The following is a 27,185-nucleotide window of genomic DNA, read 5'->3' as shown; positions in this document are numbered from 1 at the left end:
GGAGAAGGCAATGGCATCCCACTCCAGTACTCTTGCCTGAAAAATCCATGGACGGAGGAGCCTGGTAGGCTGCAGTCCATGGGGTCGCTGGGAGTCGGACACGACTGAGCGACTTCACTTTGACTTTTCACTTTCATGCATTGGAGAAGGAAATGGCAGCCCGCTCCAGTGTTCTTCCCTTGAGAATTCCAGGGACAGAGGAGCCTGGTGGGCTGCCATCTAGGGGGTCGCACAGAGTCGGTCACGACTGAAGCGACTTAGCAGCAGCAGCAGCAGCAGCAGCAGCAGCAGCAGCAGGGTCTCTTGGGGCTTTACTTTCACCACCAGACACATCCACAGCTGAGCCTTGTTTCTACTTTGGCCCAGCCTTTCCATTCGTTCAGGCTCTCCTGGTGGCTTAAAGGGTTGAGAATCTGCCTGCAATGCAGGAGACACGGGTTCGACCCCTGGGTAAGGAAATGTCTACCCATTCCAGTATTCTTGCCTGGAGAATCCCATGGACAGAGGAGCCTGGTGGGCTACAGTCCTTAGGGTTGCAAAGAGTCCAATAGGACTGAGCAACACTTGCTTTCATTTCTTCTGGAGTTATTTCTCCTCTCTTCCCCAGTAGGATACTGGACATCTATCTGCCTGGGGGCTTATCTTTCGGTATCCTATCTTTTTGCTTTTTCATACTGTTCATGGAGTTCTTGAGGCAGAAATACTGAAGTGATTGCCATTCCCTTCTCCAGTCGACCATGTTTTGTCAGAACGCTCCACTGTGACCCGTCTGTTTTGGATGGCCCTGCATGGTATGGCTTATAGTTTCATTGAGTTACAAAAGGCTGACTTGTTTCATAAATGGAGAACTAGGTCCAGTGACCTGCCCTAGTTCACTATGGCTTACGGGCAGAGTGTAGCCTAGAACTGGGGTCAGTGGATGCCCCAGGTTTCATCAGGAAAGTGTTGAGGACTGATCCCCAATGTAAGTAAAATCCTGGTTATTAAGAGATGTCAACTACAAATTGGCTCTTGCCAAGAGCTTTTGCCAGTGACTGAACTGCACCAACAAGGGCCCTTGCCTTCTGCCTGTGCTGCTGCAGCTGCTGACCTTCAACACTCCCCAAAGGGAATTCGGGGTGGAGAGGGAGGCACTCTGTGCTCCAGGGAAACTGATGAAACGGGTCTTTAGACAGTTAGATATTTTAAGGAACTGATTTTATGATCCCAATCCTTGCATCTCCTCATATCTAGAAAGGCTCTAAATCCCTCGATGGTGACATCATTTCCTCGTGATTAGCAGAAAACCTTATGTGAGGTAAGCTCACAAGTGCACTGAACTCCCCCTTTACCACAATCTTATGTATTGACCTTCCCCCACTGCCTCTTTGGAGCAGTCTTTCAGAGCTATCTGAGGTGCTCTCTCCTAGGCTGCAGTCCTCATTTTGCCCCCAAATAAAACTTGACTCACAAGTCTAAGCATTTTTTTAGTTGACAAAGACCTCACAGTCATGTATTTGCTTCTTTGTGGTTTAGGCTCTCCACTTGTTTGCATGCTTATTTGATTAATTTGTTAGTCCTGTATGGCACAGCTTGTGTCTGATTTTGCTTGCCATTGTATCTCCAGAACCTGTATTTTTAAAAATAATTAATAGTGTTACGAGGTGGTGTCACTTTTGGCCATTGAGCCGTTGTCACCTGCAAATTGGCACTTGCCGTCTATCTCTACAAAGGATCAAATTATGAGCCATTGCTGCTGCTGACCTTCAACACCCCTGAAAGGATTTAAACATGGAAATTTGTAATGAGGCATTCTGTGCTCTGGGGAAAACTGGCAGAATAGGTCTTCAGTTAGTTAGGTATTTTCAGGAGACAATGTTATGAGCCCCATTCTTGCATCGCCTCGTACCTATAAAAGAACTGAAATCCTCCATGGTGACATCTGCCTCTCGTCACTGGCAGACACGTTCTGCGAAATATATGGGCTTGATTACATGTATTCCCCTTTCACCAAAATCACATATATACTGACCTGCCTCCTACCACTTCCGAGCAGTTTCTCAGAAATATCTGAAATGCTTTCTCCCAGACTATTGTCCTCATTTTGCCCCAAATAAAACAACTCACAGCGCTCATGTTTTGCTTCTCATGTTTTGCTTTTTTTTTTCAGTCGACAGCCAGCACTTTCCAAAATCACAGTGCTGATCATGCTCCTAGCCCACTGGAGAACATACAATGGCTTGTCTTCATCTACATCTACAAAATAAGGTCCAGCCTGTTCATTGCAGCACACTAGACCCTTCACAATTTGACCAGCCTCACCTTTACACCTTATGTCTTACAGCCCCCGTTTGTCTGCTGTTCTGTACTCCTATGTTCAGTTCCACCATTCAGCCCCCTTTCTTTGGAATGGGAAATCTTGATTTTACCACTTTCTAACTCTATGATCTCAGGCAAGTCATTTAATTTCTGAGTCTCAGTTTCCTCTGCTGTCAGAAACGAGTATATAAAGAGATCTGAAATAATGAGTTTATGGCACCTATTCATGCCCAGACTTGTGTTCAAGCAAGACTTGTGTTCAGACCACTCCTTTCACCCAACCAGCAGCCCTCCCAAGTCCAGTCCTTCTAAGCTCAGTTTCAGAGACTTCCCTGTTGTCCAGTGGTTAAGAATCTACCTTCCGATGCAGGAGACACAGGTTCTATCCCTGGTCGGGAAATTAAGGTCCCCCATACCTCGTGGGGTAACTAAGCCAGCATGCAGCGACTACGGAGCCTGCATGCCACAACTAAGACCTGACGCAGTTAATTAAATAAGTAAATAAAAAAAACAACAACTCAATTCCAATCCCATCCTTCACGTAACCCTCCCACATCCCCACCAGCTCCAGAGTTACCCATGCTCTTGCCTGCCTCCCTCTGCACTTGGTACTGTCACTGTGCTATATTCTAGCCTTCCTGCTTCAGAGTTCTCTTCGATAATTTCCCCCAAACTCACTCCTCCCCCTGAAAATCCACCCGGTCTCTCAGGCCTGAAACCGAGAATCACCCTTGTGCCACCTCTGTTTCTCCACACACCCTCCCACTTTCATGTGCTGCAGCTCAAAAGTAGACCAAGTTGGCACATTCACCCTCGTCTGAGACACCATCATCTGTGGCCTGGACCATGACCATAGCTTCCTGATCAGTGTCCCTGCTTTCACTCCTTCCCCCACATTCTGTTTTTCACAGGGCAGCCGGAATGATTGTCTTAAATGTAAATAAGATCATGTCATTCCTGGGTTAAACTTCTCCAGAGGCTTCCAATAACTCTTACAGGAACATCTGTAACTGTACTCATCCTGATAGCATTTCTGGCCCTCTGTAACCAAGACCCTGCCTGTGTCTTCAGCCCTCTTCCCACCACTGTGGTCCTCATGTCACTCCCAATTGTCCTGGCCTGGTCTCCACCCCTGGAACGTACCAAGCTCATTCCCACCTCTAGATTTTGGATTAGCAGTTCCTTCTGCCTGGAATGTTCTTCCACTGGCTCTTCACTGGCTAGCTTCTCCTTGCCATCTGGGTCTCAGTTCAAATCTCACTTCTTTGGGTGGTGGGAGTGGGGACATTGACACCAGATCTAAAGTAGCATTGGGGCTTCTCTGGTGGTCCAGTGGTTAAGAATCTGCCTGCCAATGCGGGGGACATGGGTTCGATTCCCAAGTCTGGGAAGATACCACGTGCTGTGGAGAAACTAAGCCCGTGCGCCACAACTGCTGAGCCAGCCCTCCAGAGCCCAGGAGCCACAACTACCGAAGCCCACGCGCCTCTAGAAGCTGTGCTCCGCAACAGAAGCCCCTGCAATGAGAAGCCTGTGCACCCCAGCTGGAGAGTAGCCCCCACTCACTGCAACTAGAGAAAGCCCGCGTACAGCAATGAAGACCCAGCACAGCCAATAGATAAGTCTTTAAAAAAGTAACAGCGCCCCCCCCCCACACCCATTCTACTCATCTATAATACCGCAATGTCTTATTTTTTCATAACACTTGTCACTACTTGAATTGTCCTCTTTAAAGTTTACATGTATACTGTAGGATTGTCCTTTTCCTTATTCACTCTTCTATCCCTAGTGCCTTGGCTGAGTTCAATGACTATTAATAGTTATCAGTAGTAATAGTATTCTGTAAGGAATGCTTGCTACATGTCAAGCTTTGTGCTAAGTACAATATATTGCCTCAATTTTCACCACAATCCTTTGACATACTGTTACCCTTCTATAATGAGGAGCTGAGGCTAAGAGCAGCTAAGTTACTTGCCAACTATCAAAAGGAAATGGAGAAGGCAGATTTGAAGCCAGGTCCGCAAACTGAACTCATCGGTACTTAGTAGTTAGTTGGTCTTTGCCTTTGTAAATCACCACCGCCCCCTACACGCACAGTCCAAAACAATTAGTGGAGTCGAACTGCAAGATCTCCCAAAGAAGGAAGCCCTGCAGTCTGGGCTGAAGGTGAAGGGAGAGAGAATAGTGACACCTGGCCTGCAAACTGGGGCAGTGTGAGACGCACTAATTTTGTTCCACAAGCATAACAACCTGTTGCACTCCCACCACTTGTCAGGCTGTGTTCTAGGCGCTGAGGATTAAGCTATGAGAATTTCACACCCCAGCTCCCTCTGCCCAGCAAAGGGCTCATAGGAGGACGTTCTTTGGATGTCTGTGCTATCTGGGGGCAAGGGTATCCAAATCATCTCTCAGGCAGTCGGAGACCAGCCAAAGCCAAGTCCAGGGCTGCGCCTCTGCGGACCTGCAGCAGGCCCAGGGGTGTTTATTTTGGAGAGGGCTGGGTAAAATGGAGGTCAGGAGCTTCCAAAGACTGAAAAACAATCAACTCGTTTCCAAAACCTCAGCTACCTGAGGCAGACAGAGGTGGGTGGAGAAGTTCCTGTTTTTGTTTCAGCTTTAGCCAAAGGGGGAAACTTGGATTCCAGCCCTTTTTTGGAGCACAGAGTACTTTCCTGAGTTCATAGGAGCCCCATGATTGACCCATGAGAGGTGAGGCAGAGCTTAGTAATGGAAGGACCATCCATGAAAATATCACCACCCCTAGAGACACATCATTCCCTCTAGGCATCCTGGTTCAACACCAAGCTCCAGCATTGCTTACTGAGAAGGAATACCGATACCCACTTAATTATTATGGAATTAATTCTCTTTGATTCTGACTAGATTCAGTTCCAAAATTTAAATTCCAGTTGCATGCCTTGGAGCAGAGGGTGATTTGTAGCTTTCCACAGAACCAACAGAAAAATGAGAAGAGCAGACGTGGCAATTTGGCCACACACCCCTTTCATTATGAGATCATATGGAAGCTACATTGATACGTTCTCGTCCCATAAGCTATTCAGGACAATGACAAAAAGATTTAGTCTCAGAGGGGGTTAATGGACCACATGTGAAGAGTCTAAACAGATTCTGTTAAATTCGGGTGACAATGGAAAATATTATGACAGAAAAGATTTCAGTTCCAGAAGACATCAGATTTGGGGATTTTTCTCTGCAGAATAAACAGGCAGCAGCCTTTTCTCCCTCTCACTCAAATTTGAGAGGGGTTCTCAAATTAAGGATTCCCTGTTATGCAAAGCTGACTCAACACAGCCTCATATGAAACCCTGGCTTCCCATCGTCTCCCTCCCTCCATCACACTCCACATTCCAACCACACTCCCTGTCTCTCATCACTCAGTGTGCTGCCCCCAGTCATCTCTGGACCTTGGCACACAGCGTTCCCTCTGCCTACATCGATCTCTGTCTAGACAGGGTTAGGTCTCTCAGCTCTGTGCTCCCCTGGTGCCTGGTACTGCCCCATCACCCCATGTTACTGTGGCTGTTTGTTTAACTCTGCTGTCTGCCCGCCCCCTACCCCCCAAGACACTGTGTGGGCGTGGCCCTATCTGTCTAGGTTGCCTCTGAATCCCCAGAGCCTGATACTGCTCCCGGCACAAAATAGAAAGTGGAAATGGACTCATCAATTGCCAATCCGAATGATCTGTGTGTTGCCTTCAAAACCTGAAATAAATACGCTAAGAAATGAAGACAGGCAGGAATGTGAGCGAGCTCCCTGAAAGAAGGGGAAGGTGCACACCACTCCTGCCTTTCCCTAAAAGCTTACCCAGCTCTTGCTGCTGCTGCTGTTGCTGCTGCTGCTGCTGCTAAGTCACTTCAGTCGTGTCCCACTCCATGCAACCCCATAGACAGCAGCCCACCAGGCTCCCCCGTCCCTGGGATCCTCCAAGCAAGAACACTGGAGTGGGTTGCCATTTCCTTCTCCAATGCATGAAAGTGAAAAGTCAAAGTAAAGTCGCTCAGTGGTGTCTGACTCGTAGCAACCCCATGGACTGCAGCCTACCAGGCTCCTCCATCCATGGGATTTTCCAGGCAAGAGTACTGGAGTGGGTTGCCAGTGCCTTCACCGTACCCAGCTCCTACTTATGAGCAAAATCCATGATTTTTTTTTTTTGCTGACCACAGTAACAGAAGAGACTATAAAATTCAGCTTCCCATCTGGTTCTTCATGGTCCAAGAAAATACAGCAATTTCCAACTCCAGGGAGACAAGTACTCAAATCATGAAGGCTTAAACCTAGCCTGTTGTAGGATCCCCTGAAGAGTAGTATGATTTGACTCGAGGAGAAAAGAGAAGAAAGCGTCATTTACTCTGTAAGGATCGATTCCCTGGTGGTCCTCAGAGGGGATGGGTTTGATGTTTCCTCATAGCGGTTTCCCCCCTCTGGCCTTCAAAGCCAACCTGCTCAGTTCAACAGCTGGTCCTTGCTTCTCTTTCTTTCTACTCGTGCCAACACGCTTTTTATTGTGAAGCTCATCATCAGTTAGTGCTTCACAGATTGGGTTGAAAAGAAGCTGGCCTTCTGATGGGAGCACTTTAACATCTGTCCTTGTCCACTGTCAAAAACTGGCTGCTACTTCCATGCGAAGAGGATGAGTTTGCTTTTTCATGTTTTATGTTGAAATTAGGGTTAACTGAGAATTGCTGGTGAGAGATCAAATAAGAACTGGCTCCTCCTTTATCTAAAAGTATCATGTGAGACACTTGGCAGCCTCAAGAGTTTGCCTTATTTCATTTCTCTCGTCACTGGCACACCTTTCTGCTCCCGGCAGGAAAAAAAATAGGTCAAAGGTTCTGAAAAGCTCTTGGCATTTGGGGCTCGACAGGGGAAGAGCATTTTCAAAACCGTGCTGGAAATGCCAGCTCTGGAGAGGTTTGACAGCCAGTTTGAAAGCTTCAGGCAGTTTGGATAAGCATCTGGACTTCAGGTACATTTCTCAGCCTGCTCTGTGATCCCTTTGAAGTTTATCCAACTTGAATAAACCATCCAGAAAGCTGGAGCCAGTAAAAAGGCTTTCTCTGGAAGTCCCCCTGGATGTGCCCTATCGCTTTCTCACAAGGTAGGCATCCCATCAGGATCAAGAGATCTGAAAAGCAGAAAAGGAAGAAGTCTGAGATAGAATGTTTCTATAATATTCATCTTTCTTTTTTTCTTCTTCTTCTGAGCCTTTTTACAAATGGAGAAGGAGGCAGCAGATGGATCACCAGAGTCCCAGTGGACTTGGAGGCCCATGAACTCAGATCTTATTGTAGCATCCCGTGATCCCTTTGCACTGATGTAACCTCTTTCTGAAGGCCTAGGGCTAAAGATGTACAGAAAAATCACTCCACGTGCTAGATTAACAAAGAATAACAGAAGGATGCCGTGTGGAGTCCAGGAGGGCGGGTGAGAGGGCCCTCCATCGGTACAGGAAGGAATTTTCATGTCATTTCCCGGAGAAGCACTCCCTGCTTCCCTGGGCCCAGGGCTGCCACCTTATCTTTCCTCCTGTTCGCACAGACTTTTCTAATCATGGAATTACTGGAGCGGCAAGAAGAGAGTGTGCTTGCTTGGAAGAGCTGTCAGGCAGATAGATGAATGTACCTTAGCACCAAGTGGCAATTCTCAAGGTGCATCCTGGATGGAGCTTTGGGTCACACCCCAGAGGGTGGGTGGGGGTACCAGACACCCACCTCTTTTAAGGAAGAAAATAGGGAGTGGCCTCTATGAGCTGGAAAGAGGTCTTCAAACTGCTTTTGGTTCATTCATGAGAAGGGGTTGAGCAATGCCCTCTCTCTGACTTGGAGAAGTGTGCCATGAAGGGTAGAACATGTGGTTCAGAGGACCAAAGGATGACTCAGAAGTATCGGAGAGGAGAGCTGAGCTGGGGACCCTCTCTACAGCAGCATTCCACAGCTTTACTGGTTGACCACAGGCAATGAAGGAGATGCCCCCTTTTGATCCTGGGACCGAATGGTAAGAAGAAGATGACAGAGATGCAGCTGCAGCCCCAGAGAAACCCCAGTGGCACTGAGATTGCAGATAGTTTTATTTCTTTATTGATAAAAAAATATTAATAGCAATTAAAAAAAATCTCAAACATTCACAACCCATCCAGAGTCCTATAAAGTTGGAGCCATTTGTTCCCAATGGAGCCCTTCATCCGATGGAAATGGCGATTTCAGCCGAAAGGTCCCTTCATGTTTTTCATGGGCGGGTACTGTTGCTCCATCGGCATGGCCCCAAAGCAGTCAGAGGGGTTACAGTGGCCGGTCTTGCCCGGCGGGCCTATGGGGCCTGGGGGACCGGGGATGCCAGGAATGCCTTGCTGGCCCATTGGCCCAGTCGCGCCCATCTTGCCGTACCCTGGAGGACCCTGGGGACCTAAGGCAGGAAGGAGTCAGAGAAGGGGGATCAGGAAACCCAGGTCATAAGAAAAGAAGAAATAACAGTCATGGTAAATAATAGCAATACCTTACATCTGATGACTATTTCTCCAGCTACACCATATTTTCATGAAGACTTGATCTGATCCTGACATTGACTGAACAGTGACAATAATACCACTGGCTAATTTTATTCAGAGTTTCCACCTGCCAAGCAGAAGCCAAGTGCTTTCTCTGCATTATTCATTGAATTGTCACAACGACTCCATGAGAAAGAAACTATTATCTCATTTTGGAGATGAGGACACAGGCTCAGAGAGGTCACACACCTGCCATGTGGTGAAGCTACATCTCAGAACCAGGCTATCAAACTTCAGTCATTTCTCTCTTAGGCTTGTCCAGGTAATATAGCCAGTAAGATGATGAGCGGGACCTAAGCTTGCATTCCCTGGCCCCACCACATCCGACTCTCTTCCACTCTGTCACGCTCGGCCACGTTAGGACTTGAGAACAGGCATGGGATGTCCCACCTAACCCTCAACACTCCTGCCCCACCAACGCACACACACGTACACACCCATGCCCTAGTAGAGTCTCTTATACTCAGTGTCGTTACTATAAATGCTGGTTGATAGGTCTATGGTTATTTGGGATGCTACACAACTATGCTATGGAAAGAACATCAAGAAAGGAGCTCTCAGCCGTTCCAGATTCGCAGTCTCCAAGACTGACTTTTCCTACCTGGGGGGCCAGGAAGACCAATTTCTCCTGCGATGCCAACACCGATGTCTCCCTTTTCACCTTTGGTACCAGGCAACCCTGAAACAAAAGAAATAAGATAAGACATCCCATCTTGGAGTAGAAAAATGATCTACCTGGTCAGATTATTTGAAACACACATATACACGCAAACACTTGATTCACAACAGACCTCGTGCAATGCTTCTGTGTGCCCCCAAGAACCAGGCATGTACCCAGAGGGCAGACCTACCTCTCATCCCGGGCAAGCCCTGCCGTCCTTCTCTGCCAATCTGACCGGGGAGTCCCGGTGATCCCGGGGAGCCTGGCCGGCCTGGGGGACCATCCTTCCCTGGGGGCCCTGGTCGCCCTGGAGCTGCTGCCATCTCCATGGGAAACTGCATCCTGGAGGTGTAGTAAGCCATCCTCTCTGTAAGAAAGGACAGGGACAGGTCACAGGGCACCCTGGGCACTCAGAACGACAGGCTGCCAGCATAGAGTCCAAGACAGCCATTCTTCAGAGGGACGTCAGAGCAAGGAACACACAGGTGGATCTCTTAAATGGTCGCCTGTGCCCTCTCCCCCACATCGCTCCCCACAGTGATCTTCCTGAAGCCCAGATCTGATTCCAGCATCTCTTTTCTCCAGCAGCCTTCATTAGTCCACGCCAGCTTCAGAATAAAGTCCAGACTCCTTGCTTGGCATTCAAGGTCTGCTTCCCAAGCAAGATGCCTAGCCCCCTTCTGGAAGGGTCCATGTTTTCCCTAGTCCCTAGCTTATTGATGTTGGATGAACAAATCAACAGGAGAAAAAGCTGAAAATGAAACCACGCCAGCCATCTTAAGGCTGCTGCGCGCCCCTCTATTTAGACTCTCTGCAGACTCATTTGATATCAATTTTCTTGTCTGTCTCCTCTGCTTCAGTGGGGGCTTGGGGTGGGGGGCAGAAGGGAATCATTTTGTCTCTGAACAGAGCAGGTGAGAGGAAAGGCTGAAGTCTAATTGAACAGATGCCTGTAAGTGGGGGAGCGAGGTAAGTAGCGGGGTGGATACTTTAAGGGAAAGGAGGCTGGGGTGGGGTGGAGAAGCAGCTGGGAAGGGCAAACAGCACCCACTGCCAGCCAGTTCAGCTGCCAATTACCATCAAACATTTTAATGATCTCTTGTCTGATGAACCTCTTGATTTCATCATAATTCACCATGTCTCCCTGAGGAAAGAGAAGAAACCTGCCTCAATCACACTTTCAAGCCTGGGGCTCATCTCTCCTGGGAATAGATTTCATGGGAATAAAGGATGGGAGGGGTGGCGGCTGGGGAACAAAGGTCCCAGAAGCCTCCCACAGACGCTGAAGCCAATGTCCTAACCCCCTAAAGTGGAAGAAAACATTTTGTGCATCTTCCTAGGGAAAGGGTCTCCCCCTCCCCACTCTCCCACACAGTTAAGAACCACCCATATGGGGGTCACGCTCTTCTGTAGAGCATCAATAGGAGCTTCTAAAATGGTGTGCGCTCTACCTCGCACACCTGCTCTGTGGGACCAGTGCCCCTGGTGGCCAGCCTCCTCCTTACCATGGAGCCAGGCACCCCGGGCAATCCGGGGCTCCCCGCAGGCCCCGGAGATCCAGGGTGGCCTCTCTCTCCTGCAGGACCCGGTGGCCCCGCAGGTCCCATGGAGCCACTCTTGCCAGGCCCACCAGGCATGCCAGCTCTTCCCTTCTCTCCTGCCTGGCCCTTCTGTCCTGAAGGCCCCGGGTCACCCTAGAGGACAGGAAGTCTCACAGTCCAACATTGCCAAGAGCCGTCAAGTTTATCTCACAGTGTCTCAAGGGTCTGCCCCGGCTTCAGTGCCACACGCAGCCCCCAGCATCTCCCTCTGGATCACAGCATCTTGACAGGCTGCCCCGTGTCTCTGCCCCCAAAGCAGTCCTTTTAAAGGATGGTTTTCATGTTCTTACTCCCTGCTGAGAAATTTCCATGTCTCCCAGTTGCCCTCAGCATAAAGGTTTAATTCCTCGGCCGGGCATTCCAGGCCATCATGATGGGGTCCCGACTATGTCTTCTCCAGCCTCGTTTTCCTGCCCGGGTGCTTCCAGCCACGCCTTGCTGGTTATAGTTCTGACTCAGCCATGTGTCTTCGTCCTCCCGGCCTGGAATGCCTTCCCTCTCCCCAGTGTCCTCCTCCCACTCGGCTGTAAGGTCCCTGTTCTCTGTGCAACCTCCCCGACGCCCCAGGCTGAGTGGATCGCTCCCTCCCTCTGATTCCACAGCACTGCATCTAAAACCCAACAGGCTCCAGTGTTAGTGTGACTGGACTAAGTGGGCACCGGGCCCAAGGCTAGGAGAGAGGGCCTGGCAGGTGAGTAAAGCCAAGCGGATGCTCGCAGAATGAATGCATGAATCAATCAGGAGTGAATGAACACGAGGGTTCCATTCTTCCCACCATAGCTAAGAACCTTGGGACAGCCCCACGTGAGAAGTGTTCAGAGACAAGGTTGCTCCAAGTCCCACCCACTTCTCTTCCCTGCCCACTGGCCTTGCTGTGTCTCCTCTCCATGGCTAAAGTCAGAGCTTCGGGCTGGGCTTCATCAACTCATGAGCTGCTCCTCTCAAACCCAGCCAGAGCCCAACTCACCTTTGGACCTGGGGGTCCATAGAGTCCCTGTTTTCCAGGGGGTCCCTAGAAGAAAGCAGAAGTCAGGGGTGAAGTCTGGACAGCATGTCCAAACCATCCAGGCGAAACAGGTGTCACGAAAGGACCTTCCAAAGCGTTAGGCCCCCAAACCTTGTCCTACTGACTTCTGTGCGAGAAAGGACGAGAACCTCCCTGCCAAGAGCGTGGACAGCGGGAAGGGAGAATTATGTTTCCAGGACGTGGCCTCATATGATTGTGCTAGGTGGGTCCCTTGTCACAGACAGAGAGAGGTGAGAAGTCAGAATGAAAGGGAGGGCCTGACAAGAGCTGGCCCCCAGGAGATGTTTATTTGGACTTTATTATTATCATTGGTTTTTTTGGACCAGATATATGGTTTAAAAAAAAGGAGAGTGAAAAACAAGGCTCACTCTCATCCTTCTTCCTAGTCCCCAGCTTCTCTCCTGTAATAACAAGGGCACCAGTTGCCTGTATATCCATCCAGAGATGGTCTGTACACACAGGGAGCATTTACCAAGTGAATGAAGAGGGGTCAGGGCAAAGCCAGGAGCTAAAAGCAGCATCCCCGAGAGAAAATGAGAAGCCCAGCACAACGGTACCTCTTTGCCAGCTGCGCCATCCATGCCGGGTTCACCCTGGGGAGCAGAGAGCAATGGAGCTTGTGATGAGCCCCAACCCAGCGTGGCATTTCATGCCTCACATCGCCCACTAGGCGTGGCCAGCCCCCATTCCACCTGGGAGCCACAATCCTCCCCACCTCCCCTCGACACTCTAGGCACAGGCTGTGGACACTCAGACCCCATGCCATGCTCCAGCCTGGCCCCAGCCAGCCCCGACTGAGCTCTGGGAGGGAAGAGCAGATTGCATTTGCCCTGCTCTTTGCTTGAGATCTTGGCATCTCGCACGTTTCCTGGCTCTGAGTGTATGTTCAGTGTTTGCTGAATGAAGGTTGTGAACCTGTGAACCTCTGACCTTGATGAAGTCCCAGAGTTTGGCCAAGGGAGCCTCAGTGTCCACTCCTTCCCCAAGACAGGAGAGGCTGCCCCCTGGGACCTGCTCACTTCTAGTGAAACGCTGGGGAAGAGGAATCTATGCTTGCAAGGCAGATTCATCAGGGGACTCTGGAGGTTCTTAGCCTGTAGGTAGGAGGGACGGAGGACTGATGGCACCTGCCTGCCCAGGGCCCATGGAAGGAATCAGAGGACTGGGCGGCAAGACTCGAGCCTCTTGGCAGATTGGTTGGAGTCATCCCCTCCGTTTCAGGGCACCAGCCCCATGGGCATTGCTCTTGTCCCCACAGAAGGAAGTCTGCTTGGGTGGAAAGCACCCCAGCCTGAGGGCTAGGAGACCTGGGTCCCTGCCTCAGTCCCCTGGGAGATTTTTCATCCCTGAGCCTGGCAGTCAGTTCCACCTGATGTGGTCCACCTGTTTGGAACCTCTGAAAGAGGGAGTATCGCAGAGTGGCTCCGGACCCAAGTTCTGGAGTCAGGCAGCCTCTTAATACTTAATAGCTGTGTGACTCTGGGCAACCTACTCAACCTTGCTGAGCCTTGGTTCCTTTGTCTGTAAAACAGGGACAATCAGACCTATTAAATAGGGTTGCAGTACAGACTGAATGACAACATGTCAGGCATGTAGGTCACCATTGAGGCCAGTGTCAGGGACCAGTGTATCGCAGCTCTGGGTATACATGCTAACTGGCACTAAGGAGTGGTTTCAGAGTTGCTGGGAGAGCTCCAGCAATAACACTGCGTTTGGGTGTCTGACGTTTACAGGTTTTCTATGCGACCAACCAGCTCCCCTGGGGAGGGGACAGGGGTGGAACAGGGAGCAGTTTCCCCATCCGACACCTCGAGGAGGGATGTGCACGTGAGTGCTAGGTCAGAGGCAGCCGTCTGCTGCGTGGCTGGCCCAGTGCTGGCTTGTACAGCTTGTCCTTTATTCCAAATAGGATGCGATCCTCAGGCACAAACTCCAAGCTGCCATCGTGGTGCTGAACACCCCTCCTTCCCCAGAGACCTCCGAAGTGCAGGACTGTGTGCAACTGACAAGGTTCACTGGCCCTTTCCCCCGGGGCTGAGCCCTAAGAGGTGGGGTCTTACCGGGGGACCAGGGTGTCCAGGGGGGCCAGGTTGGCCTGGAAGACCTAAAAGGCCCCTTTCTCCAGTGGCTCCACGGTCTCCTTTTGGGCCCTAGAGAAAATGATGGAGATGGCGGGAGGGAAGAGTGAACCCCACAGAGCCAGAGGCAGACACTGAGCACAAGGGACCCTGTCCCCAGTTCCAAGGCCCCAGCAGGGGAGGTGGCGCTGCCTGAACTTGGGGAAGGACCCCGGGGTAGCCTCCGGGCTTCTCCAAAGGTCTTCACCCCAAGCCAGTTAGGGAGATTGACTGGAGGCAGGAGAGGCTTACAAGAGGGAAGGAGTGGGGACAGGGACACGCAGGGACAAACACCGGGGAGGGAGGGACGCGAGGAGGAGCACGGCACTCACCACTGCAGAGATCCCAGCTGGGCCTGGCTGGCCTGGAGGCCCCGGCGGCCCCTAAAGGGAGACGAAGTCAGTGGGTTGGAAAGAGGCTCAGGTAACGAGGCCCCAGGAGGTGGCAAGGGACCAACCGCAGGAACAAGCCCTGAACTTGGTTACGGCAGCTCCATTCTCTTCCCTGGGCCTTTCTTCCATCTACTCTTGCATTTGATCTGTGCCTGGGGATCCCTGGGCACACAGGATGCTCACACCTGCTGCTTGCCGAGTGGTGCAACTGGGGCCTGCACAGAGGGAATGATCTGGGAGCCAGAGCCAAGCGCAAGGGAGTGAAGCACATGGCACCTGGGCCTGGATGTCTTCTGAGGACCCCCAACAGCCCCCACCCTGCCGCCTTCCTTCTGTTCTGTGGGGAGAGCAGAAACCAGGAGCTTGTCTCTGTGCGGAGGCAGGTGAGGGAGAGGGGCTCAGCTCCAACCCCAACATCCTCGCAGATAAGCCCCTAGCTCCCTGGTCTCCTGCCGCTCACCCATCACTGGGGGGTGACGAACCTCAACTGCACAGGATGGCTCCCACCTGCCCCATCTCTCCACATCCCGCCCTGGAAGCCCAGCTCACACGTCACCTCCCTGGTCAGAACGACACTTCCTCTGAACCAACGGGGACACGTGGGTCTCTCTCGGAGCACCTTCCTCTGTACTCACAGATGGAAAGTTCTGGAGGCACAGGCTCTGTTCTCATCTGAAGCCTCCCAGGGCAGGAGTGGCCAGCCCTCAGCAGAGGGCTGAGCTGGATGGGCGGAGGTGGGAAGAGGAGCCCTGCACACCCCAGCCCCCTAGTGAGTCTCCACAATTCAGAGTGTGTGACTCTTTCTTTCATCTCTGATGTGGAACCGGGGCAGACAGGGCTAGACCTGGGGTCCCCAGTGCAAGGTATCTGGATCCCTTGAGAGCCATAAAAACAGTAATGAGGCCCCAAGAGTTCTTGTTGTGGGGTCCTGATCTATTTTTAACATTTCCAAAAGCCTTCTGGAAAGCGGACGGCTAGTGTATTCCCTTCTCTCTGGAACCCCACCAGCTCAGAGCCGTCACACTGATCAAAGGCACCCATTGGCAGACATCTGCGTTACAGACGCATCAAGGAGAAGGGAAAGTCATTATTTCATAAACCTCCTCTCCAAGTCACCCTTTGTCAGTAAACACACCACCCACTCACCCGGCTGCCCGAGCCAAACAGGAGTCATCCTCGATCCCTCTCCTGCCGCCTCCTGCCCCTTTGCCATCTGGGTCATTAGCAAGTCCTCTACCTCCAAACACTTGCAGGATGGGTCCACTGCCCCCCGCTCCAGCGCCACCCCCTGTCCACTGACATCTCTGCTTCCACTTGCACGTCCTCCCCCTCCTGCCCTGAGGTCTTCCACCATCTGCACCACAACCTCTCCCAGCTCAGCCTTCCCATCCCCACTCACGCCCTTCTCAAACTCCACTCCCCTGTGCCCTGCCTGTCTCAGGCTCTCTGCAGCAGCTACACCCCTGCCTGGACACTCCTCCCCCAGTCGGCTCGATAGCTGGCTGCTGCATGTTATTTGGGCCCCTGCTCAAAGACCACTTCTCCAGGGAAGTCGCCTCCCAGCCCTCCCCAGGACATCACATCACCACCTGGTCCCTCTGCACCCATCAACATGCTGTGCCCGTGTGGAAGTTCTGGGATCGGGGGACCATTCTACCTTACTCACTGCCATAGCCCAGGGCTTGGAACAGTGCCTGGCATGGAGCAGGTGCTCAATAATTATTTGTTGAATAACCGAATGATGTTTGTTTGATAAGCAAACTCGAATGTGCCCAGAAAATATGAAAATGGCACAGAGCCGGGGAACTGCTGGATGGGGTGAGCCCAGAGCCCCTTCTGGTTCTGTATGGCTGGTGCTGCTCCTGCAGTCAGTTCTTTCAAGTCATCATCAGCTTGCCCACCACCACCACCACCCAGCCCAATGCAATCCAAACTCTTAGAGAGACAGAGACTAAAACAGGTCAACTCACAACATGGCCAGGGGGGCCGGGTCTTCCCTGGGGTCCCATGGCACCAGGCTCACCCTGCAGGAGCCAGAAAGAGGAAGAAATGACACAGATACAGACTCAGACACACGGGCTGTTAGGCAGGAGAGGATGGAGCAGAGCAGATGGGACACACCAATGGCCAGAGGAACCACGCTGAGCCCTGGCCTCTAGGTCTAAGCCCTACGGGACCAGCCCTACCCGTGAGTATGGTTGGAGGGGGAAGCAGAGACCAGGCCTTTGTAGGTTAGCAGCCCATAGGGGCAGGAGCCAGTTATAAGCCTTAAGAGGGGAAGGTCAAGATGTGCAGAGTTGGGGAAAACCTCCCCCAGAAGGCCAAGCAGAGGAGGCGGCCACCTTGCCAGGGAGGAGGGAGGAAGGGGCAGCATTCAGGACTCAGCAGAACCCAGGGCTGTCTAAAGGCAGCATGCGTAGACCATGGGCCCTTACCTCTGCTCCGGGCCGGCCACTGCTGCCCTGGGGGCCTGGCTTTCCACAGTCGCCCTGGAGGAGAGAGGGGCATCTGGGGCTCACCAGTTTGCCACTTGGCTCTGCCACCCCCAACTGATCCCACATCAGAGGGGTCCTGCCACATGCCGGTGGCCCCCTGATGCCCTTAGGCTGGCAGATGGCAAAGCCCTGACCCGGTCTGCCAGGCACCAGTGGCCTCAGAAGGCCTGGATGCTGGAATGGCATCTCAGTCAAGGGTCAGGTGGCCTGTCCACTCCAGCTAGGCTGACCCATCTGCTCGGGGTCGAGCCTTGAGAAGAGCCGAGAAAACCTGATGGGCGGAAGTCACCAGGTCCTTACCTTCTGTCCTGGGAGGCCAGGATGGCCGGGTTTTCCCTTGAAGCCCTGGAAGACAAAGCAGGAGCTGCCACGTCCCTCGGCTCAAGCAGAGGCCACTTCTCACTCTTCCCTCCCCGGGTCAAACAAGTTAAACCCACCCGAAGTCATTAACTCAGTCCCCAGGGGACATGGATGCGCGCTGCCCCGCCCACCAAGGCACCTACCCAGCTTTGGAACCTCTCAGTTCCCAGCCCCTCCCCGCAGCTCAGCTTACCGGGGGTCCCATGAGTCCGGGAGGGCCAGCAGGACCGGGGTCCCCCTAGGGAAAGAGACCAGGGGCACAGAGACAGGAGCTTTGTCCAGCTTGTGCCCACTCATCACCACTGTCTCCGCCTTTCTTCAGCCCCTCCCCCAGCTCTCCCAGGATGGAGGGTCCGACTTGGTTGTGCACCCTGAGTGAATCCTGGCCCCTCTCTGAACCTGTTTCCCTTCTTTCGGGTACAGAAGGCAGTTGACCTTGATGTTCTGCCCTTCGCCATGGCCCCCTCCTTTTCAGATACCCCAGTAAAACCAGGCTCAAGGAGCCAGGGCTGCCCTGGTCCCTCCGTGTGTGCAGCCTGTTCTTTCTGATGCCCAGCCTAGTTTCTTAGTTGATTGAGCTTCTGGGTGTAAATTTACTGCCTTCACGGCCTGCCAGGACATCCAACCTGGTTAAGGCCAACCGGAAGAATGGAGAAACGAGGGGGCTCTGGGGCCTTCAGAGAAGTGGGGTGCAGTGAGATGCAGACTGAGGGAAGGTGGGGGCACCTCCTGAAAGCAGTGTGGGGGATGAGATTCAACTCCCTTCATCAGGGTTCCCTTGGCTTTGGCTCTTGGGGAAGGAAGGAGAAGGAAAGGGGTGCCCTCCTGGGCCCACGTCTCACCCTCAAGCCAGGTTTGCCATCCTTCCCATCCAGACCATCCAGACCGGCGGGGCCCTGGAAACGAGGAAAAGGCACTTCTGCATGTTGCGCTGGAGCCCTTGGAGGCGGGAGCCTGACCAGCCCTGCCACCCTCTCCACCCCATCCACCCCTCATCCCACTCCCGCCCCTAAACACACACACATACACACACACACATACACACCCACACCCCATCTATCAGGCTATGACACACTCACCTGAATCCCGGGAGATCCTGGTGGTCCAGGGGGACCAGGCAGACCTGATGGGCCTCGAATCCCTTCACTGCCCTGGAAACGAGCCCCCCAACAAAGTCAGCAGGACCTTGTCCCTCTCCCTCCCCTGGACACACCAGCAGGAGAAGGGACCCTGGGCCACAGGGGCTGGTGGCTACTGGAAGTCAGGACAGCTGGCTTCAAATCCCAGTTCGGTTCTGGTCTAACTGGCTGTATCCCACATATCACTTGCCCAAGAAGATCTGTCTTCATCTACAGAGCATCCCCTTTCTGCACTGCTCCACGAGAAAGGGACAGAGCCTGCTCAGTCCAGCACCTTCCCCAGGGCTGACCGACTGGCCTGCCAGGTGCTCGGTAATGCAGACTGGGCCTCTGGTCCCCCAGATGGAACAAGGGTGGCTCCTGTCCCCGAGGAGCTCACAGTCCAGTGAGGATCACAGACCCATGACAACGAAGGGCAGTGCAACAGTCCCTGTGCTCTACGAGTCAGGGGCCCTGGGCGTTCCGAGGGGAACTGGGTGTCCAGAAGAGGGCGCAGCTCACTCTGCTGGGGAGGGACAGGGTTGGTGGGTGGTCGGCGGTCAGGGAAAGTGTCACAGAGGAGTCCGCAGGCACTGGGCTCTGAAGGGTGGCTGGGATTTGGGCAGTTGGAGAAGGGGGAAAGGGTGTGCCACTGGGGACTTCAGAGAAGGATAAAGATTTGGAGGGGGTGACATGCCTGGTCTAGCCTGTATGATGGCAGGGGTGGGGAGGAGGCTGGAAGAGTTAGATTGGGGGAGGACACTGAACTCTATACTAGACTTTATCAAATGGACTGCTGCTGCTGCTGCTGCTAAGTCACTTCAGTCGTGTCCGACTCTGTGCGACCCCATAGATGGCAACCCACCAGGCTCCCCCGTCCCTGGGATTCCCCAGGCAAGAACACTGGTGTGGCTTGCCATTTCCTTCTCCAATGCATGACAGTGAAAAGTGAAAGTGAAGTCGCTCAGTTGTGTCTGACTCTTAGCGACCCCATGGTCTGCAGCCTACCAGGCTCCTCCATCCATGGGATTTGCCAGGCAAGAGTACTGGAGTAGGGTGCCATTGCCTTCTCCGTCAAATGGACTAGTGGCTTTCAAACTACTTCTCAGAGCCTGGTGGCTCCTGGAAGACTCTGGAGGGGCTGGGGGCACAAAGTGGAGACCCAGGGGTGGGTCTACCCCTTGCTTAGCCAGAGAAGCTCCACTTGCATATTTGTTTGTTTATTAAGATTTTTAAAAATATGGACCATTTTTAAAGTCTTTATTGAATTTGTTACCATATTGCTTCTGCTTTATTTTTTTGTGTTTTTTTTTGGGCCCAAGGCATGTGGGATCTTAGCTCTGCCACCAGGAATCGAACCCACACCTCTTGCATCAGAAGGCAAAGTCTTAACCATTGGACTGCCGGGCAAGTCTGCTTTATAGACTGAGCATTCACATGAGATTCTGTGTAAAAGCCTTGTGATGGTGGTTTAGTCGCTAAGTCGTGTCCAACTCTTGTGACCCCCATGGACTGTAGCCTGCCAGGCCCCTCTGTCCATGAGATTCTCCAGGCAAAAATACTGGAGAAGGCTGCCGTTTCCTTCTCCGGGGGATCTTTCCCACCCAGGAATTGAATGCGGGCCTCCTGCATTGAAGGCAGATTCTTTATCAACTGAGCTATGAGGGAAAAGCCTTGGGAACTACAAAATAAAGCCCAAAAAACACCGCTACAGGCACTGGGCCGCCACTGACAGTTCAGAGCAGGGGAAAAGGTGGGAGAGAATGTGTGAATTAGAATGTTTATCAGAGAAGGGAGGGCGAGGCAGGCAGCTTAGTAGGGCAGGTGGCAGCATTTCCCCAGGGGCAAGAGGCTGGCTTCCCTGGAGCAGTCAGTGGCTGTGGGGCTCGCCAAGGGGAAGGGCTCCAGACAGAGACCCCATGGGAGGGGTCAGGGGGAGAGAGCTTCGGGTGGTACTGCAATGCCACCAGCTACCAGGAGGGGTCAGCACAACCCCAGGAAATGGCGGCCCCGCAGGGAGTCAAGCTGGAGAACCGCTGCCCAGAGGTTTGGGAGTAGGCAATGACTGGCCTAAGGAGAGCAGGCAGCCCTGGATACAGAGCCAGCACGGAAGACTCTGGCGGGGGCCGCCACCCAGGTAAAGGGAGATGGCACCCGCCACTGCCTCAATCATGGCTGATCGGGGAGGCAGCAAGGGTGTGGGGGTTCTCCTGAGTGGGGTTGGGGATGGGGGGGACAAATCTTAGCTCTTTTGCTATCTTGCTGTGCCCTGGAATGCCACCACCATTCCAGGGCCTTCCAGCATTCTCTGGGCCTCATTTCTTCACCTGAACCTAGACCAAGGTGGCCCCTTCTAGGAGTCCTTTCCCGCTTTCAGAGGAAAGAGGCTCCCCATGAGGCTACAGACCTCCTGCCCCTCCCTCTGGGCCGTGATCCTCCCACTCCAAGCTCACAGGTCAGACTACGGGCCTCCTGACACCTCCTGACACTGCCCGCCTGTCGCATCTGGAGAAGCCCAGAGGGCGGGCTGAGTCAGGGACGTCAGCCTCCAGACCAAAGCAGCGGTGGTTTAGAGGCTAAGTTGTGTCCGATTCTTGCAGCCCCATGGACTGCAGCCTGCCAGGCTCCTCTGTCCATGGGATTCTCCATGGCAAGAATACTGGAGTGGGTTGCCATTTCCTTCGCCAGAGGATCTTCCCAACCCAGGGATCGAACCCGGGTCTCCTGCATTGCAGGCAGGTTCTTTACCCGCTTAGCTACAAGCGAAGCCCTAAAGACCAAAACCAAAAGCAGAGCTAGTCCCAAAGCCAAACCCAGGGATGGCCAGTGTGGGCGCTCCCCGACTGCTGCTCCTTCCCGCCCTTGTCACCAGGTCACAGGCCATGCCTACCCTCTTTGGCCCTTGGGGACACTCTGAGCCTGGCTCCCCAGGAGGCCCATTCCCCTTTCCTGCTGTTGTCAGACCCAGAAGGCAAACGCCCAGAGCTCGTCTCGCTGCTAAACAGGGGGTTTCCAGTCTTGGATGTGCTTCTCTCAACTCCTTGCCCGGCCCTAGAGGAGCTGCAAGCTGGCCCAGGCCACCTTGTCACATTCTAGTGGGCCACCTCTCACCACACCCCTCTGCCTTTTCCCCAGCCAGCCTCCTCTCCTACTAGGGGAGGTGCAGAGCTTGGTGGCACAGAGGCCAGGAGGCATCCTGGACCCAGCCCTGGTGGCCCACTGGTCTGCCCCGGCCCTGTTGCCCTACAGAAATTGCTGGGCCCATTCTCGAGTCTCTTTGCCCATCCTTGCTATAACTGAGTCAGTCCTTGAATTTCTGAAGGCCTGATACTAGGTGTGTGTGTGGGGGGGTGGGGCAGTGGGGGTGGGAGGGGGCAGACAGGGGCTAGGAGCTGCGTGGCTCAGATCTGTGAGTGTGGCCAACATGGGGGTCCTGCTCACCTTCTCCGCTTGGGGGCCGGGTGGGCCAGGTGCTCCAGCTTTGCCTGGGAATCCAGGGGGACCCTAAACCAACAAAGGAGCAGGCAAGGATGAACGTGGGGCTGGAAAAGAGCTCCACTTCCTTCTTCCTCTTGGGTGTCCTTCGCGTTGTGTTAACATGATGCGTTTTTTTGACTTCCGGGCTGCTGGGCTGCTGGGGCCCACCCAGGAGGCCTTGCTCTCCGGGTCTCTGTTCCTGGAATCAGGCCTGACCACCCAGGCCGTTCCTCCTCCCGGGCCTTCCTCCCTCCCCTCCCTAGGCCCACTCTCAGCAGGCCTGCCCCTGACAGACTGGGAGCATCCCGACAGAGCTGGCTTTGTGTCTGCACTCACCGGGGGGCCTGGAAAGCCGGGTTGCCCTTGGAATCCCTAGGGGAAGAAAGCAAGGGGCAGTGTGCTGTGCCACCCTCTCTCCAGCCTGGCTGCCCAGGTGGAAAGAGTGACACAGTGAGGCTGCTTCGAGTCGTGGGGCCTTGTCCTCCACTCTGCCCCCGAAGGCCGGCAGGTGAGGCTCTGGGCAGGAGGTGAGGTTACAGCTCAAGGATGGTGGAGGCTGGGAGGCTACAGCTGGTCCCCACTCCCATACATAAGAGTGACCACCGGGGAGAGGCCCCCTTCCCTGCCTCCCCCCAGCCCTTCACAGTGGTCAGAACAACCAGCTAGGTCCCTGTCACCACTCACCTGGTCTCCTTTCTCACCCGAGCTTCCTTGGGGCCCTCGCTCTCCTCGGGGACCCTGTCACCACAGAGAACAATGCATCTGGAACCCCCAGATGCAACCCCCCATGCAACTGTCCTGTCCCCCAGACTCCAAGGCAGGATCAGGGATTCTCATGTCCATATCTCCCTGTCCCCTTCCTCACTCACCGCTGGGCCTGGGGGCCCTGGGAGGCCTTCAGATCCTGGTGGGCCCTGGTGGCACAAAGGAGCAGAATCAGTCCCTCTGGCTGGGGGAGGGGGATCAGGGCTTAGGGCAGGGGCTGGGCGCAGAGCAGAGGCAGGGATGTGGCGGAGGCACTTCCAGGCTGCAGGACTCCTCTCCCTGGTGTTTGGCCGCCCTTTCCCTTGCCTGAGCTACCGAACCAGCCTCTTAACTAGTTCTGCCACTTCTGAGTTCACTCTAAGTGCCAGCTCCTCTTCTTCAACACAGCTCTGATTATAACACCCTCTTGCTCCAACACCCTCCATGGCTCCCCTCCGCCAACCGAACGCTGAGTTTCAAGGCATCCTGTGATCTGATACCAACCACCCATTCCTGCTTCACTTCCCTCTCCTTTTCTTATCTTCTGCCTGGTTTGGTCCGACTGCTGTTCCCTGAATACCATACATTCACACCACTGACTGTCCCCTCTACCTAGAATGTCTGCCATCCCTTATCCTTTCCAGGTCTCTTGAAACCTTATCAAACCATCCATGGCACCAATCTGTTCCAGGGGTGCCCCCACCCGTGGCCTCTCCCTCTGGGATTCCCCAGCATGGACAACCAAATGTCCTTCCCCACCCTTGACCCTGAAGCTCCATTCAAGGCTCAGCTCCAATGCCACCCCCTTAGAGAGGCCTCCCTAACCCTCTGTCTACAGCATCCTGTTCATGGCTCCAGCTTGATTTTTTCCACCAGTCCCATCTCTCCTAATTTATGTGTATCTGTTTATTCATCTGTTATCTGCTTGTCCCACTGGAACTTAGCTCCCTGAGGGCCAGGGGCCCAACTGCCTGTTTTATCTGTCAAGGAATCTTCAGAACAGAGCCTGGCACCTAGAAGGCCCCTGGAGAAAGTTGTGCTATTGAATAAAGGCACAACCGGGGTTTACAGCATCCTATCTGGCCTCACCAGCGGCTGTGGGTGGGCGGCATGAGTGATGGGGAAGGGAAGACAAAGGTTTGGGGAGGCTAGAAACAAACAGGGATGGGTTCAAGTCCAGCGTCCACCCTAATTCACTAACTAGCTGCAGGACCCGGCGTGAGCCCAGTCATGGGAGGCTCCCACTGATGACCTGAGCTCAGGGTGGGTCTGGCACACTGGCTGAGCCACCATTGGGTCTGGGTGGCCTGAGACAGGCTTGGAGGCAGAGGCTAGGGGTCCAGAGTGTTGGGCTGGCTCTCCAGCCTGTGGGCGTGGGGTGGGAGGAGGTCCCCTCTTCCAGGCAGCCCCTCCAAGCCATCTCCACTAAACCCGGCGGATCCTCCTCACAGCTGCCGCCCCCGCAGCAACCAGCCGGCAGCACCGACTGCTTGAGACGCAGCTGGAGGATTCAGGGGGTTGGGAAGCTGGGGTCACGTCTCGCGTTCACGGGGCAACTGGGAAGCTCTCCAGGCAGCGGCAGTGGAGGAGGAGGTGGGCGGGCAGGGACCAGCCATCTGAAGCCCTTCCTCCCACCCCCGCGCGGGAGCAGCACTCAGGCACTCACCGATTCTCCCTTCTCTCCCGGGGAACCCGCGTAGCCTCGCTCCCCCTTGATGCCCTGACAGGCAGCAAAGAGAGAGGGAATTAGCCCCACGGCCTGCCTGGCACGGCGCGATGAGAGGGGTGGAGACTGCAGCTGGCACCCAGACTGGCACTTGGGCGCAGATGGCGCCCAGGAAGAGGCTGGGAACCAGTGGGGTGGGGTGCTCTCTGAGCGGGAGCGCGGCTCCGGGTTTCCCACCACCATTCCGTGGAAAGGAGGAGGGTAGTCATGTCTACCGAACTCGGGCCTCCGCGGGGTCTCCCCAACTTTCCCTCCCCCTCCCCACCAGACAACCTTCAGTCCTCTCCCTGGGAGGCTCCGGCTGCTCTGAGCCTCTGGCCCCTGATGTGTAGCGACTGCTGTGGGCTCCCCCCAAAGCAGAGAGGTGGGCCAACTCCCACTCCCAAGGGGGCTTATATGGCCAGGGGAGGGGAGGGGAGGTTGGTCTCTGAATGGACAGCCTGGCAGAAAACACCCGCTGAAATGCTTATAAAGGAGGAAGCACACTGAGGCTGCTCAAGCCTGGTCCTGTTCTGACCACCACCCCTGGGCACCGGGACCCCCCACCCCCACCCCGCCTCCCCGGCCCCCCCCACCCTGTCCCCGACCTGGGCCTGCTTACTCACAGGCAGTCCTGGGGGGCCCATGGCGCCTGGGTAACCAGGTTGCCCTGGAGGACCCTGCAAAGAAAGGGAGACGTGATGGGCCAGCCCTTCAACGTTTCTGTCACCCTCCCTGGGTAAGAGGGTGGCCAAGGCCAGCTGGCCTGCAGCTGCCCCTCAGCAGGTGCCAGTCCACCCCGGGGACAGCCACCAGTCCGCCCCCCAGGACAGCCACCACCTCAGGCCGTGTCCCCTAGGCCAGCTTCCCTCAGTGGAGACCACCACCAGAGGCCTGGACCCTGGGGGGCCGAGCCAAAGGAGGAGACCCCCCCAGGCGGGGGTTGATGAGGACCGGGGTTGGGGAGTGAAAGGAGCAGGCCAAACGCTGCAGGAAGAGGGAGCGAGGAAGCCCCCGGGGATGGGGGTGTCTGCCCCTAACAGGAGTGAGGGCACCTGGAGATCGGCTTCCTTGGATCCTGAGGGCTTGTGAAGATCCCAGTGCTGAGGGAATCAGGGCTGAGGGGCAAAGAGTTTCACCTCCCCGTCTTCCACTTGACAACTGCCCCAGGGGGCCCAACCCGTCTCCCCAGGGCTCTTCATGTATCACCACCCCCTGCCACCCTCTCTTACCGGCTCCCCCTTCTCTCCCGTCAGGCCCCTGAGGCCTCGCTCTCCTTGAAGACCCTTGGAGAGAAAAATCATGAGAAACTGCAGGGGAGGGCAGTCCCCACCCAGCCCCTGCCTCCTCCCCACAGCCCCGCAGCCCTGTGTTCCCATTCTAGGCAAAGGTGGAGGGGTGGTGGCTGCTGGTGGCCCCCAGAGTGTCCCCAGCAAAGTGACCAGAGGGGGTGGACCCAGAAGGGCAGCACCGTCAGAGGCACATCGAGGGCCCCCACGATGGGCCACCAGAGAGAGATACCGCCCAGGCGGGTGACTGTCACTGGTGGGTCCTACTGTGACCACTGTCTGGGGCGCACCTTCAGGAGAGTGACACATGTGCTCCCTCCGAGGGGCAACTGTCAGCAGAGGTGTCCCTAGAGTGCTCCCCACCAAGATGTATTACCCGATGCCCGACACTTACCTGTCCAAGCCCCCCGCTCCCAACCCCAGGCAAAAATCAACTTCCTTTAGGGATGCTGGGGAAGGACTCAGGAAGGCTCCCTCCAGAGCAGTCCCTGTCTCTTTGGGGATATCTGTTGCAAAGTAGAGTCCCCATCCCTCATCCTCAACCTGGACTTCATAGATGCAACACACACCGTTAAGGGGCTGTGTCTGCCCCTTCTCCCTCATGCCTTCCAGAGACGCGGTGCCCAAACCTTTCCACGACACAAGACAGATGGCTAGACGGACAGATGGCCCCTCCACCCAAGCAAGCAGAAACAGACAAGGTCCGGCCAGGATGAGGACGTGGGGACAGATGGAGCTGTGACAAGGAGGGGCCCTGCTCCCTGAGCTGCCATCACCAGCCCTGGGAGGAGAGGAGCCGACCCCGGGAACATGAAGTCCGACAAAACAGGAGGTTAGTTTCCATGACCCAGAAGGGAGCAACAGTGAGGATGAGAAGGACTTAAACGTACTTGTGATGATGACGAAGGCAGAACAATTAACGACACCAGGCAGAAGGAGGTGGCCAAGACATTGGGCAGGAGGGGCAGGGCCCTGTGACCCCCGGAAACCCTACTGCTGGCACCACATGCCCAGCCTCAGAGCAGACTTGGCCCGGAGCCAAAGAAGAAGAAGGGAAGAGGAGGAAGCTTCCCCTAGGATGATGGGAAAGGTTGCAAGCGTGGCCGCCTTGAAATCCCTGGGGCGCCTCTGGACCAGCCCCGCCAAGCAGCAGGGCAGTGAACCCGTGCCAGCCTGCAGTGTGAAGCCCTAAAGCTTTGGCATCTCTGCCGGGCTCTGTGCCAGGCGCCTGGCAGGGCCCCAAGAACTACTTTCAGCAAATCTTCAGTCAACACCAAAGGTGGGAGAAGCAGGAGGCAGAGTAAGAAGGGAGGGAATAAAGAGGCCCCTAGAGGCA

General features: G+C 54.5%; 1 protein-coding gene across 9 annotated transcripts in view; it reads right to left on the bottom strand.

Annotated features, from left to right (window-relative positions):
• Window positions 1-8,373: 8,373 nt before the first annotated feature.
• The window catches only part of COL16A1 (collagen type XVI alpha 1 chain), a 56,145-nt gene continuing 37,333 nt past the window's right edge, over window positions 8,374-27,185 (bottom strand). For all 9 annotated transcript variants that reach the window (XM_061389543.1, XM_061389590.1, XM_061389600.1 and 6 more), the window contains 22 exons: window positions 25,793-25,846; window positions 25,187-25,240; window positions 24,522-24,575; window positions 22,981-23,025; window positions 22,796-22,849; window positions 22,448-22,483; window positions 22,076-22,138; window positions 18,596-18,667; window positions 18,359-18,412; window positions 17,710-17,754; window positions 17,457-17,501; window positions 17,097-17,150; window positions 16,632-16,685; window positions 14,602-14,652; window positions 14,213-14,302; window positions 12,710-12,745; window positions 12,093-12,137; window positions 11,030-11,218; window positions 10,602-10,668; window positions 9,715-9,891; window positions 9,465-9,542; window positions 8,374-8,721 (listed from right to left, as the gene is read on the bottom strand). In XM_061389543.1, the coding sequence (XP_061245527.1) occupies window positions 8,519-8,721; window positions 9,465-9,542; window positions 9,715-9,891; window positions 10,602-10,668; window positions 11,030-11,218; window positions 12,093-12,137; window positions 12,710-12,745; window positions 14,213-14,302; window positions 14,602-14,652; window positions 16,632-16,685; window positions 17,097-17,150; window positions 17,457-17,501; window positions 17,710-17,754; window positions 18,359-18,412; window positions 18,596-18,667; window positions 22,076-22,138; window positions 22,448-22,483; window positions 22,796-22,849; window positions 22,981-23,025; window positions 24,522-24,575; window positions 25,187-25,240; window positions 25,793-25,846 (1,620 nt within the window). In that variant the 3' untranslated portion in view covers window positions 8,374-8,518. The remainder of the gene's footprint in view (window positions 8,722-9,464; window positions 9,543-9,714; window positions 9,892-10,601; window positions 10,669-11,029; window positions 11,219-12,092; window positions 12,138-12,709; window positions 12,746-14,212; window positions 14,303-14,601; window positions 14,653-16,631; window positions 16,686-17,096; window positions 17,151-17,456; window positions 17,502-17,709; window positions 17,755-18,358; window positions 18,413-18,595; window positions 18,668-22,075; window positions 22,139-22,447; window positions 22,484-22,795; window positions 22,850-22,980; window positions 23,026-24,521; window positions 24,576-25,186; window positions 25,241-25,792; window positions 25,847-27,185) is intronic.

Source organism: Bos javanicus, chromosome 2 (genome assembly GCF_032452875.1).
Source record: "Bos javanicus breed banteng chromosome 2, ARS-OSU_banteng_1.0, whole genome shotgun sequence".
NCBI lineage: Eukaryota > Metazoa > Chordata > Mammalia > Artiodactyla > Bovidae > Bos > Bos javanicus.
Note: the sequence above shows the minus strand (reverse complement) of the source record. Positions and strands in the feature narration are given on the sequence as shown.